The 15,217-nt window shown below is 37.1% G+C and overlaps 1 protein-coding gene across 1 annotated transcript in view; it reads right to left on the reverse strand.

Moving 5' to 3' along the window:
* Positions 1-10,131: 10,131 nt before the first annotated feature.
* The window catches only part of PHEX (phosphate regulating endopeptidase X-linked), a 244,431-nt gene continuing 239,345 nt past the window's right edge, over positions 10,132-15,217 (reverse strand). The window contains exon 21 of the mRNA XM_078146134.1: positions 10,132-14,465. Coding sequence (XP_078002260.1) covers positions 14,363-14,465 — 103 coding nt within the window. The 3' untranslated portion in view covers positions 10,132-14,362. The remainder of the gene's footprint in view (positions 14,466-15,217) is intronic.

Here is a 15,217-nt window from a genome sequence, read left to right on the forward strand (position 1 = left end):
AGATCATTGCAGGGGTGATTATTCCAAAGCCGTGTAGGCAATTTCTGATTAAATGATAGCCAGGGCAGAGACCAAAAATTGTTTCTTTAGCTGAAGGGCTGCATGGCTGATTTTTAATTAAAATGAATTAATATGGTGCTCTCATTTGTAAAAAACCCAAATGAAAATAAGGAAATACAATGAGGCAATTTAGGAGAGGAAAATAACCTCTGATTGCCAGTTTAGCTCAGTATTCCCACTCTTCTTGGGGGAGGGGAAAAAACACAACCAAGACCTTTTCCCCCTCCTTTTCTCAATCTTTTGGCTTAAAGTTCTCTAGTATATCAAATAGCCTCATAACATATCCCCACGTAACTCTGCTCTAGGGCATGCAGATTGTATATTGAAATGTTTGTGTTTGCATTTACATCTATTCTTTTTTTTTCTTTCATTTTGCTAAGCTTGTCCCAGGAAAGCCAATTCTGTCACTGAGGGGAGGTGGGGCAGTGAGGAAGAGCTGGGAGCATAAGGGAAGGGCAGAGGAGGAGGAAAAACAGTTTTGGGTGTCTCTGGAGAGTCACGCTCTTTGGCAAAGAAACAACTACCTGACTGCAAGCAAATGGTCACTGCAGGAAATTGTATAATTTTTCTATTAGGAAGTGTGCCTTGCATTTAGTAAGCACTTCTTATGCATCCTGCTGACTTGATCTTCCCTCTTCTACAGAAAGCATTTCTACCTGGAAACGGTCCTGGACTTGAACCAGGAAGACCCGGCTTCAAATCCTGCCTCTGACCTTTCTTAATGGTATAACCATGGGCAAGTCAACTTTACCACTTTGAGCCTCTGTTTCTTCCATTTTACATGCATGTAAAGTGCTTTGCCAACTTTAAAGGGCTATATGTCAGTTTTTGTTGTTGTTGCTGGTACCCATCACCAAAAGGACTGGCAGAGAGAAGAGTAATAGTGGTAGCTAGCATTCACAAAGACCTTACATATGTTAGCTCATTTGATCCTCAGAACCCTGGGAGGTAGGTGCTGTTATTATCCCCATTTTACTGATGAGGAAAGTGAGACCGAGAGAGGCTGACTTACCCTGGTCACTCTGCTAGCGTAATTGAAGAAGGATTTGAACCTGTCTTTGAACATCTAAGTGCCTCAAATACCTTTGATGTTAGGGTGGTTATAGAATAACTATGATGTATGAGATTCTCCATTGTTGTTTTTATTCCACAATGACAGTAAAATGGAATTGCTGAGCTTTCTTTTCCTGAAGGAGCATTTCTTCTCAGGGAGCTTCTGATTGATTCCTTCCCCCAACGCCTAGGTACTTTAACCTAAACTCATTCTGCTCTTAGCTCACTACGTGTACAAATGGGAATTGAATACAAATCTCTAAAAGATAAAATTTGGCCCTTAGTGATCAGTAAAATTTGCTCTGGACCATTTTGTGACAAATTTACTGTGTTTTTCTCCTTGTATTCAGATGCAACTTTGCAGTACTCTTTCATCTCAAGTGAATTCTCCAACCACTAAGTTAAACCTATTGAGACTGAATGGAAAATACCATAGATAAGATGTTCACACATTATCATACTTTTTAAATAACCAACATGGAAAAAAGATATGATGCTTGCCAAAAAAAATCTTTTTAACATGCAGCAGATTTAAGGTATCCTCGTAGATTGTCTTATTCCATATGTCTCTCAGTAAAGACACTAACTCAAGAAAAGGTCATAAACTACTTAAAGCAACATTTCACTTATCCAATAACTTCAACTATCTGGGCACATGTCAGGAACCAGGAAGGAAGAAAAATAGACTCGGTTAAAAACAAATTAGATTTTACAAAGTACATGTATTTTAAAAATAAGGAAGCCCCTCATACCCTATTTATTCTCATTTTGAACATAATTCTAATTCAAGTCAACAAGCATTTATTAAGGGCTTACTAAGTGCTAGGCTCTCTGCTATGCATGGGAATACAAATACAAGCCAAATAAAAGACAGCCCCTTGCTCTCAAGGAGCTTAAAATCTAATAGTAGAAAACAACATGCACAAGGAAGCTGAAATGGGAGAGGAGAGTAAAAGTAGCCAGTACAGAAAATCTATGAGGCTGAGTCAGCCTTACAGCTTAGAAAGGAATAAGGACAGTGTTGAACTAGATTTCCTTCAAATGGTGGTTTGGGGAGGAATCTAAGAAATAGGCCACAGGGTTGAAGAGGGTGCTTTGACCTAGGAAATAATCTAAGGGAAGAGTGAACTTTTGGGGCAAAGAGGTTGATATAGCATGGTACAGAAAGTCCTCTAGAAATGAATGAATGTAATGCAGATTACAACCTGGAGAAGAATTCTAATGAGGTTGGTTTTCTGCTTCCCAGTCCTAAGATTTAAAATGGTGCACTGGTGCACCAATTAGTGCAGATGGTGCAATTATGTGTGTATCACTAGTATCACTTGAGAAGAGATCACAGATAACAGCTTGATCTGTGTGAGGCTGGAAAGATGTATGTAAGTCATAGTTTTTGACTGGTTGAAATAGTTCAGGTTGCTGAATAAAAGAGGTGGTCACATAGCTGTTCTGGAAGAAATATTGCTTCTTTGAGTTCATGTGCTAGGTAACTGCTACTGAAATAAATCTACCACATCACAGACATTTACAGGTAAGAAAAACCCATTCTTAAGCATAGATTCAGATCTTAGACAAAAAAATAAACCTGAATGAAGACAAATTACATCAGAGCAATAGAGAAATGGTTCTTTTACATATTGCATTCTTATACATTTCTCTTAGGCCATAAACATTAAAGAAAAGATATATTCATAATCCCATGCTTCCTTCAGTGTTATAAAAGTTAAACAAACTTATTTAAACAGAGTCATAATCTCACACATAAATAAACCTAAACAGACTCTATACTGAAAGGTTCCCAAAGTGGGCGATACTGCCCCCGGGGGGGGCACTGGAATGATCCAGGGTTGTGGTAGTAGCATTGGGTGCAATTTGGGGGCAATGAATAAAAATAAAGTGGAAGCAGAAGCATAAGGAAAGAAGAAAAGAAAATTTTGAAAAACCATTCGTACGTATTACATCTGTCGTATAACAGAGTTAAAGTTGTAGTGATTACATTATTTTCCAAATAAACACCACAAAATGCAATTTATAACTAATCAGTGATCAAATCTGCCATCAGGTCTTAAAAGGCAAGTGTTGGCAGGTAAGCATGTCGTGCATCCTCAGGAAGTCTAGCATGCATCGGTAGTAATATGTGTATGCAATGGCTTGTTTACAATACAATACAATACTATATGGTTAAATAACACAACATTGCATCATCAAAATTTCAGTGGAGGAAAAAAACCACAAATTTAAAATAAAATTTTAAATTTAAGATGTGTCTTTTTAAAATTATATTTTTGAAATGATGCAAATTTAAAAAAAAAACATTGAAGTATTAAAGAAAGTAGATTTCCAGGGGGGTGCTGAGTAATTTTATTTTTGAAAAGGGGGCAGTAGGCCAAATAAGTTTGGGAACCACTGCTCTATAATCAGTTTACAGATTAAGCTATAGTTAAGAGTTTCACAAATAGGTTGATCAAGGGAACAGATTTACTTATCACCAAGGATTCAGGGACAGTTGAGAGTTTTCTTCTGCTTTCTTATCTGAGGAATACTTAAGGCCCTAAGTAAATTTTTGAGTTTGGTTACTTTCAGGTTTTTTTGACAAGTGTGATAAATTTGAGGCCATATCACAAAATTGTTTTAATTTGCATTTCTCAGATTACTAGTGAAGTTGAACAGTTTTTCAAATGTGTTTGTCATTTATACAATTCCCAACCAGCTTTACTTCTCTGGATTTCTCCACCCAATCGTAGGAATTTCTTCAATCTCAAAGCCTGGACCTTAAACACCTCAGCCTTGGAACTCATACCTCAAAAGAATCCTCCGCTCCTGAGACTCCTCCAAGGACCTCAGGGGCATTCAGACTAGCCATCTCTTCATTTCCCACCAGACTTCACTCCTCTGAAGTTCTTTATCATGCACGGATGCAGGGTACCTTCTCCTCCCTGATTTCAGTTTCCTTTTGTGGGTTGTCTTCTTCATTAGGATACAGGCTCTTTGAGGCAGGTGCTGTCTTTTTGTTTGTACCACTTAGCACAGTGCCTAGGACCTGGGAAGAGCTTAATTAATACCATTACGAGGTCTGTATCCCAAAGAGACCAAAGAAAAAAGAAAGGGACCAACACGTGCAAAAATATTTATAGCAGTTCTTTTTATGGTGGCAAAGAATTGGAAGTTGAGGGTATACTCATCAATTGGGGAATAGCTGAACAAGTTGCAGTATATTCTTGTAACAGAATACTATTGTGTTATAAGAAATGAAGAGTAAGATGTTTTCAGAAAAACTTGGGAAGACTTATGTGAACTGATGGAAACTGAAGTGAACAAAACCAGGAGAATATCGTACAGAGTCACAGAAATATTGTATGGTGATCACGTATATTACAGCCATTCTGAATAATACAATGATCCAAGAAAATTCCAAAAGATTTTGATGAAAAATGTATTCATATGCAGAGAAAAACTGATGGAGTCTGAATGCAGATCAAAGCATACTTTTTTTACTTTCTTTTTTTGGGGGGGGCTGTGTGTGTGTGTGTGTGTGTGTGTGTGTGTGTGTGTGTGTGTGCGCACGCGCGTGCGTGCGCTCGATATGGAAATGTTTTGCATGACTTCACATGTATAATCTATATCTAACTGCTTGCTTTGTCAATGAGGGGGAGGGAGGAAGAAAGATACAGAATTGGAACTCAAAGTTTTTTTTAAATGAATGTTTTAAAATTTTTACATGTAATTGAGAAAAAAGAAAATTTTCAAAAATAAAAAATAAAAATTTTTAAATGTTTTAATAAAGGTTTTGCTTTTATGCTTCCCAAAAATTCCTCTGTACACTATGAAATAATACCCTCCCTTGCAACAAATAAGTTCAGGTACACAAAGCAAAGTAGTATATTGGGGGATGGAGGAGAAATCAATGTATTCACTATTTCTAAAAATGTATATATCATTCCACCCCTATCATACCACCTCTCTACCATGAAGCAGGAAACATGTTAAACCATCAAGTCATCTGAAGTCATGCCAATCCACCACTTACCCTTTTATTTTGAATATGTTTTTATTTTACAGAAGTTGTAACATTTTATGTAGCTGAATCCATTTTTCCCAATAATTTAGTCTTTCTTTTTATTTAAATAGTATTTATATCTTTTTTTACATCAATTTCATTTCCAAATGTGTCCTTTCTCCTTTTCTTACCCATCAAGATGTCCCTTGTGGGAAAATAAAAAGAAAAAAAAGACAAAAGATGGACAGGAGGAAAACAGTTCAGTAAAAAAAAAATGTATAATTAAGTCTGGCAGTATATATAACATTCCACACTTATAGTCCTCCACTCTCGCAAAAAAGGCAAGTAGATATATTTTCTCCAGTGTCAAGTTCAGTCATTATTATTTTTATGGAGCATCCAATTGTATTTTTTGTACTTTTCATTTCTATTGTTAGAATCATTCTGTGCATTGTCTTCCTGGTTCTGCTTGCTTCACCATATCAGTTCATATGTCTTCTTATACTTCTCTGATTTTTTCATATTCTCTTTAACAGACTACAAAAAAAGTATTTGCTCACCATGATATACTCTCCCCTCCATAAACATTGTTCTATTTTATCTACATTTGGGGGATATTTTATGTTTAAGTCTATTATCCATCTGAATTTTATTAAGGTATATGGAACAAGAATTTAAATTTATTTTTAAACATATTGCCATCAGCTTTTATTAAATAATTCCTTCAACTGTTTTTCTAACTTTGCAAAGATTTCTCAAACATTAATGTTTTATATTTATTTGGTTCTATTTCTGGGATCTCTCTTTTCTGGGAACTATTGCTCTATTTCTGAGCCAGTATTAGATAGCTTTGGTTTTTGCTATTTTATAATGTGAATGTGCACAAGTAAGAGTCCACTCAATATATCTCAAGAATTTTTAATGCTCCCAACATTGGCTAAAATAAAATCTTTTTTTTTTTGTTGTTTAACTCACTTTTCATTCACGTGTCTTCCAATAGGTAGCTAGATCAACTAGTATATGGGATGTTCAGCAAGTGAAACAAACAGAGCAATCAGTGTATAGTAGCCAAGATTTCAACCATCTTTTAATTATGTCCCTTTTTCCTATAGAGGATATTGAGATCATTCACAAATGTAATTCTAAAATTAGGTCCAAACAAGAATAATTTCTAGGTTATTAGACAAGTTATGCAACTGTTATCAATGTGGCAATTTTTAACTAATTGACTTGTAAACTAATTTGGGAACTAAGTAGATATCTTATAAATTATAAGTTAGTAAAGTTCTCTAGTATGGCTAAAGAAATTCCCAGCCAAATTAGCAAAAAGAAAGAGAACAAATAATTCTGAGTAGCATTCAAAGATTTCAATCTAATCAGAGTTTGTGTTCAAGCTTGGTAGGAAAAGGTAAAGTGGAAAATGGAAGATAGTACAGTCAGAACTAATTAAAACAATACTTCTGTGGCCTTGTAATGGAGATTATCTCAATTATATGAATTTGTCCTTCAGTTTTTCCATCTGTCAAGTGGAAGAGATTTCAAAGAAGAATACACAAAGTAACTTTTGTCCTCTCATCCTTAAGGCAAAAGTGAAAAGATTTTTAAATATGTTTATCAAAGAAATATTAGAGTTCCTACAATTCTGTTCTCAGGGTGATATTCCATTTCCTGTGACATTTTCTCTTTTCAGTCATTTTTCAGCCATGTCCAATTTTCATGAACCCATTTGGTGTTTTCTTGACAATGATATTGGAGTGATTTGCTATTTCCTTCTCCAGTTAATTTTACAGATGAGGAACTAAGGCAAACAGGGTTAAGTGACTTGCCCAGGGTCACATAGATAATAAAAGTCTGAGGCCAGATTTGAACTCAGGAAGATGAGTCTTCCTGACTTCAGGCCTGGCACTCTATCCACTGCACCAACTAGCTGGGTTGTTTTGTTTGTTTGTTTGTTTGTTTGTTTTTAGGCAATTGGGGTTAAGTGACTTGCCCAGGGTCACACAGCTAGTGTCACGTGTTTGGTCTGAGGTCGGATTTGAACTCAGGTCTTCCCCTGACTTCAGGGCCGGTGCTCTATCCACTGCTCCACCTAGCTGCCCCCTAGCTGTTTTTCTGTACCAACTCTCCAAAATGTGCTTAAGAGTTTAGAAGAATATACTGAAAGTCTACTACAGAGCCACAACTTGGATTCATTTACCTTATTAATTGTAGCATTTAATGAAACAAAATACATGAAACATATTCAAATGAGGAATATATCTAAAACCACTTAAGCCTAATTCAAATTGCATACCAGATCTTCCATGGATCCTGGAGTATAGCAATTCTTTCTCTTGGTGCTTTCTGGTTAGAGATTTGGCATATATGCATACATACATATATACATATATCCATACACACACACATATATACACGTATACACACACATATATATTTAATATATGTGTGTATATGTATACACACACACACACACACAATACTGCTAGGCTCACTGAGACTATCTAATATTCATTTTCATATAGCCAATCTTAAAGGGGATTAAATTATCTAATTAAGCTGTTAATTAAGAAGATTCCTGCTGGGTAAACCATAGGCTACCAACAGCATTTTTAATCTGTTTTGCACTGAACAGACATGATTTTCTAAATCAAGAGAGCTCAAAGTTACTGCCCCTCCTGCTTAGTGGGCTGACACATGAATCTGAAGGACATGCAGGTGCCTTTAAGCCAATTTGATCCTTCACTTTTGAGCCTATTTTTTCCCCCAGTTTAATTACACCATTACACTATGAAATCTATTCAGTACCTCTTGGCAGTGGTAGAGTTGGTGATGTAGCAACAAAGACCCTCTGTTATTCCTGTATCCTTTCCCCACTTCTCCCCAGCCATATTTTCCTCCCTCCCAAAGAGGTAAGAAAAGGAAGGAAATATAGAGCCACCTCAAAATACAATATTTATTAAGTAACTATTATATGCCAGTCACTCTGCTAGGCACAAAGGAAAAAGTGCAGCAGTGTCTGCCCTCAAGGAGCTTACATTCTAGGCGGCAAGTGGCATGGAGGCAGCAAAATAGCTGCTGGACTTGCAGTAAGGAAGACCTGAGTTCAAATCCTCCCTCCAATATTTATTTGCTACGTGATCCTAGGTAGGTCATTTTACTTCTCACTCCTATTTTCTTCATCTGTAGTGACAGCGCCTATAAAATGTGATAATATACACCAAGTGCTTTGCAACCTGAAGCAGTACTTAAATGCTAGTCCTTCATCTCTTACTTTGTCCCTACCTCCCAGCCCCATCCCAGAAATGGTCTCCAAAAACTCAGCAGCTTCCAATGGCAGGGCCCAGCCACAGTCATTTCCAGGTGCCCCCTGGCATTTATCTAGTGCATCATAATGATTCCTCAGGTTTGGAGCTGAAAATGTTGCTTGTAGTTTCTTATACAGGATAAGATGCTCAGGCACTGCTGCCTAAATACCACAATTTGCTGCTTCCTGACCCAAATACAACGTGGCTCTGAGAAATGAACAGTATAAGCAGAATAATAAAAATCTACGTCATTAAAATTGGGTAAGCTAGGATCATAGTATCCTCAGAGGCCATATATCCCAACCTCCACGTGTATTTATGTGTATATATGTTCACATGCACGTGACAGGAAGAAAGAGCCACCCATTATGACCATGTGCAGCACACATAAAAGAATATGACTAGATTCACAATATTACATAGGTTCAGATATAACATTTTATGATAGGGATCAACTATATAAGAAAGTTCACTGAGACACAGATAAACTTGGAATTCAGAGAGATTCAAGCAAAAATAATGAAAGATGATAAGTATAGACCTAAGAAATGCAGCGTTTGCCAAATCAAAGCAGAGATATGTTGTGCAGGATAAGTTATTAAAGATTGGGGATAGTGTATAGACTTAACACAGTGAAATTCAAACTTTCTTTGCTCCAGTTTGCTGCCAGATTAATCTTCATAATCCATAGTTCTGGTCATGTTACTTCCCTGCTCAAAACCCTTCAAGATTTCTCATTGCCTGAAAGTTAAACCCAAACTTCTTGACTTTGAAGGTCCTTCACAAACTGGCTCTAATTTGTCTTTCCATCTTCATCTTGTATTATCCCCCTTAATGTGCTTTATGCTCCAGTAAAACTGGACTATTCCCCATACCCCAAATATTTTCCGTATGTTTTTATTTCCATGCTTTTACTCATGTCATTGCCTATAACTGGAATGTTCTCCTCTTCTCTGAGATAATCCTAACCTGGTAGGGTTGAGCTGAAAGCCCAGCTCAAACATTGGCTTCTCTAGGAAGCCTTCCCTAATACCTTATTTTATCACCCACTTGATATGCTTTCTTATCCTTTCTAATCCTTTTCTATTATAATTACTTGTGCATGAGGCAGGTCTCCTACTAGATTGTAAGTCCTTTTTGGTTAGGAATTGTGTCATTTTCATTTATGTCTTCCCCTCCACTGAGCACAGTGACTGACTCATCATAGACAGTAAATGTGTGCGGCATAACCCAATCACTTGTGCAAAGCTAGAACTATTAAGACTGCTCATTTCTTCTGAAGCTACCTTTTCCTGAATATATTCTATAATTGAATATAGGCTCCTTAAGGGCAGGGACTGTTTTCTTCTCATCTTGTATCTCTAACATCTAGCACTGAAACTGGTACACATCAGGCATTCAAAATATGTTTTTTAAATTTAACTGAATCTATACCAAAACTACAGATAATACTGCTTCCCTGTCTTCCCAATGAGAAAATCAATGATCATTTCTCTCTATCCACTTCTCTTTCCGGCCCTTAAAAAAAATAAGTTCATTCCAATTTCCAGAGCCTGAATTAGAAAGTCATGCTAGTGTTCAGTATCTTCTTTTCCCTTGAAATAGGATGTCCAATTTATTTCACCAGATATAAGGAAAGAATGCAAGAAACAGAACCAATTTTTATTGTTATTAAAATCACTGTCCACATTGTTAGGAGGAGGGAGAGAATACATGAAATGAATCTTTAAACAAAGATTCAGACAATAAAAAGCATACTCAGAAAAAGACCTTTTTTCAACCCAGTGGTGCACTGCCTCTGGAGTCAAGGATTATTTTTTGTGAGATAAGCATACAATATCCCTCAGTAATTTAATATGCAACTGAGTGTTTATGTAAAAGGTATTGACTAAGAAATGGATTAAGTGATATGTGTCCATTGGAGTAGTGATTGTGTAAAATTATTTTAAAGTGGCAGAGTCTAGGAGAGAGAACTCTAGATATCAGGGGTTAGAAAGTTGCCCAAGGGGTTTGCACCTGTTTTGCTCTGATGCCTGACAAGCCACTAAACCCTTTTATTACTCAGGCATTTGTGTCTCCAGTTTATAGATGGCTGTCCCTGTTTGACCAGTCCTACCTCCTGGCTATCATCCTGGGGTGTCCTGAGGCTAAGTGACATTATATTTATGAGCTGGATTTTAAGTTCCTCCTGAGGAAGGCACTAAATAAACTCCATAGTAGTTTATGAATGTCAGGCTTGTATTAACCACATCGAAGCCTATCTCATAAAAGGAAAAAGGGAAATTTCAATCCACTACCAGGTACCCAATGGAAAATGTATAGAATTGTAAGGTTGCTGACAAGCCATGGAATCAGAACCTCAACAAACTCCCACCCTACCAGCCCCAAAGACTTTCTGACCTTGGAAAGCAAACAAATTATTCAGCATACCTTCAGGTTCCTCACTTATAAAATAGGGATAATATAAAAATTGCTTCACACGGACACGTTAGAAAAGCACTTTATAAACCTAAAAACGTTAAGGAAAATAGGAGTTATTGTTAAACCTAGTCAGCATTTCTTGGGAATAGCACTTAGCACAAGAATTGGTGACATTTGTCATAGCAGCTCTACACAAAGATCAATTATCATTAAATGTCAGTTATCTCCTAAAAGGCAGCAAAGTGAAATGGAGAGATCATTGCTCTTATAGCCAAAAGGATGTGGATTCAAATCTCACCTCAGATACTTACTAGCTATGTGACCTTGGACAAGTCACAATTGACCTCTCAGGGCCTCAATTTCCTCATCCATAAAATAAGAAGGCTGGACTCAGTAGCCTCCAGGTATCTTTTAGCTCTAAATCTACCATCTATGGTGATCATCGTCACAGCTCTCATTTCATAGTAACATACGTAGCATTTTACCATATTCAAGGCACTTTTTGTTGGGGGGGGGATCTCTAATGGTTCAGCCCACTTGATGTACTAGTTCCCAAATCCCACTTCCTCATTAAGCTATATTCCTGAAGAAAACTCTACCCTTCACTCCAAATTGTACTAGGTTACATTTCCCTGTGTCTTAATTTCTATTGTGTTCAGAACTCTTGACAAACATATAAGCCATAGTAGCAGAATGGTAACACTTGAATATTTGAGTTAATGTGTATGCAGTAGAAGCACTGCAACATCATGGATAGAATTCTGGGTGTGGAGCCATAAACACCAACATTCAAATCCTGCCTCTGACACTCATGACTATGGGATGTTGAGCAAGTCACTTAATTTCTATGTGGTTTGGGCAACTCTGCAACTTCACTATCAAATCATAGGTGGTTATGTTATATGTTAATGGAGTGATGTCTCACACACTGAGTTCCCTGGAGGACAAAATCACAGTCTCTGTGCCTGACGCAGGTATGTGGGGAATCATATATAAGAAATGGACGGCATCATCTAAAGAGCACTGGCCTTGAAATCAGAAAACTCATGTTCAAGTCCCAGCTCTATCAACTAGCTACATGGCTTTGGGCAAATCATATAACTTCTCTGGTCCTCAGTTTCCTCACCTTCCTTGCCTAGTAGACAGAAATAATAATACTAACCCTGCCTCACAACATTGTTATGAGGAAAATACTCCACATAAACTATGAAGTATTATACAAACATGAGCTGTTATAAAGTCTTATGTTATTGGGGAAATTATCCCACTTAGAATTTGTTTTACATTAGCCAAAATAAATATCTTGCAATATAGTGTACCACAAAACAAAAATTAATATAGAAAAAGCAGTCACACATTTCAGAAACTGTGTGAGCCTCTGGCCTCTATCTTTCTAGATAAGTGATCATCAGTATCTTATAACAAGCAGATGAAATGATGTATCTTATTCTCACTGTTCTCATTCAAATACTTTCTCAAACCTGCAGGAGCACATTCATTTAGGGTTGAATCAAAGGCATCCTGGAGAAAATCACCATTAAGATGTGCTCTCCATGCATTCCTAAACTAGTATTAAATTCCGAATTCACCGTCAAAGCAAAGAGTAATTCAAGTACATAAACAGAAGCAGATGAGGAAAATGAATTCATCAGCACCATGAGTCCAACCCAGTTTCATAATGAAGAATAAAATAAACTAGTGTCACACTGGAATCTATGACTGATAAAATAGAAAGGTAGACCTCCTTCAGCAGGACATCTATTTGCAAAATCAAGTGGGAAAATGCAGCAATCCTTGCCCAGTTTGATGTCAAGGTTTTTCTTCTGACAGTAATCCTTCCCCAAATCCAGCCCCATGACTGCCCAGTTCCCAAAAAAACAAAGTACATAATAATTGGTAGTACATATCAATGTACCATGGATGTCTCAACCAAAGATTAATATTGAAATGTATTCAGTTTATCATCTTCACAACAATTAACAATGCCTCAGATGAATCAAACAAAACTACTCCCAGTGTTTACTCTCAAGATTTGATTGTTCTTTTGAGATCTTAATGTCTCTTTTGTCATTTCAACCCTATTCTCCCTCATCCCACATACAATGAACTAAGGTAGAAAATGGATACTAAGAAGAACATGACAAGTGAGTTAACTCCTTTAAGATAGCTAAGATTTTATCCTTGACATGCCCAGGCTAAAGGAAGATGATTCAGCTAACAGAGAATCTGAATAAAGCTAAAATCCCAACTTAAATATGATGAGATTTCAAAATCATGTTTCTTTTTTACTCTAAGCTCCTCTGCAAAGAAACTGATTTTTACAAGAAACTTTGAAATAAATTGATATATCCAAAACACATAGGAATCAAGGAATCATCCTTTTATGTTTAGTGTCTTTGTTTTTTAATGAGGAAGAGAAAATGAATGAGATTATAATTACAAAAATGTAAGGGGCTTTGGCTTTCCCTACAATCAGTGAGGGCCTCATGATGCTGAGCTGGAAATCAATAAAGACTAAATCCCTAAATGAGAACTTGGAAACATTTTCTTGACATGTTCTGTTTTCAGAAAGTAATCCTAGAATTGGAGTAAAAAACATCTAAGAATAACTTGATGGACAAGAACTGGGCAGAACAAGGCTTTTGGAACCAGGACTTTTCTTATCACAGAAACGCAGCCTTCAGGTCATAGGGTGAGGCACTAGACAATCATTTGGAAACCTGGTCTCCTTTGGATTTTCCTACTGCCTCCATGTCTCTGGGTTAACTTTGCCTTCTGTGTCACAGTATACATTCTGACTCAACTTCTGTGATAAATTCCAAGTGTTTTCCTTTTTCTTTTTTTTAAACCAAGGAGCAGGGCCTTTCTATTTAGCTACTATTGCTTCTAACATGGTAGTCTATCTCATGAGTTGTTATTCCATCCTGAGAATATCCAAAGTTGAAGGTCAGAGTTTGGTTTGAAAATCAAAATCCCAGAAGTCTCTCCTACATTGTAAGCAATTATTTAGGAAATGCTGCGTAATGATGACTATATACCATCAAACGCTGTATCCTACAGCATAGCAAGGCCTCCTGAGCCACCAGGAAGGTATCTTCATCCTGGGGACTTGCAGGCTAGAGAAACTGAAGTTTTTATAGGCACATATGGCTTCACCCTCCTGCAAAGCACTAGATTAAAATGGTACTGTATCACTTAGCTTGTGCTAACAACAAATGAAGAAGTAGAATGGGTAATGGCAGTAATCTATCATAGCACTACAACCACAGCAGGGTTTGGGGGTGGTTGTATTTTTTTTTTTCCTTAAGACATTTACTCTTCTCTTTCTTTTTAAATTTCATTTTGAACAGTCCTAAAGTCCTGATCAGAGGGTGATTAGATTCACAATGCACTGAAATTATGAAGATGCAATCAAAATACAGCCCATCTCTGTAGATAAACAAGTCAGAAGCAGTGGTAGGGTAGAGTTCAGTCTTGCAGCTTTTCTCACAGTAGAACCCTGTCAGGATGGGATGGGGAAAAGGACCATCTACCAAAGCCGGCAGGACTCTGTACCTCTGTTCATTGTTGAATTGACTGGACAGTTAAAAGCTTTCTGAAATTCCTCGAAGTTACTCACTGCACCATTAACTCTGAAAAAAAATGACAAAAACATTTATGACTTACTTCATAAGTATCATTATTTCCTAAATAGAATCCCTGATGATAGCACAGGACAGAAACACTGGCTCTAGAGGCAGAGGCCTCAGGTTCAAATCCTGCCTCTGACTCTTACTATCAATGTGGAGTTTGGGCAAGTGACTTGATCAGCATAGGCCTCGGTTTCCTTATCTATAAAATGAGGGCGTTGGGCTAGAAGATCCTTTCCATTGGAGTGTCTATTATAACTAAAGTTATCAAGAGCACTGGTACCTAATCTGAGAGCTGGGAGGAATTTTAGAGATCATCTAGTCCAACTTATTCAAATTAGAGGAAAGAAAAGTGAGGTCAAATTAGGTTATATAACTTATCTTTGTTATTGTTGTTGTTGTTCTGTCATTTCAGTCTTGTCTGACTCTTCATGCCCCCATTTTGGGGTTTTTCTTGGCAGAGATATTGGAGTGGTTTGCCATTTCCTTCTTCAGCTCATTTTACTGATGGGGAAACTGAGGCAAATAGGATTAAGTGACTTGCCCAGGGTCACACAGCTAATAAGAGGCAAGATTTGAGCTCAGGAAGATGAGTCTTCCTGACTTCAGGCCCAGCACTCTAGCCACTCCACTACCTACACGTCCTTGTAATTTATCTAAGGTCATACAATTAGTTAATGGCATAGTCAGGAATAGAAGCCAAACCTAATAGACCATAAGCTCCAAAGAGCAGGAGCCATGTCTTATCTAAATTT

This window comes from Phascolarctos cinereus, unplaced genomic scaffold, assembly GCF_003287225.1.
Source record: "Phascolarctos cinereus isolate Bilbo 61053 unplaced genomic scaffold, phaCin_HiC Scaffold_726;HRSCAF=1367, whole genome shotgun sequence".
In the NCBI taxonomy this organism is placed as follows: domain Eukaryota; kingdom Metazoa; phylum Chordata; class Mammalia; order Diprotodontia; family Phascolarctidae; genus Phascolarctos; species Phascolarctos cinereus.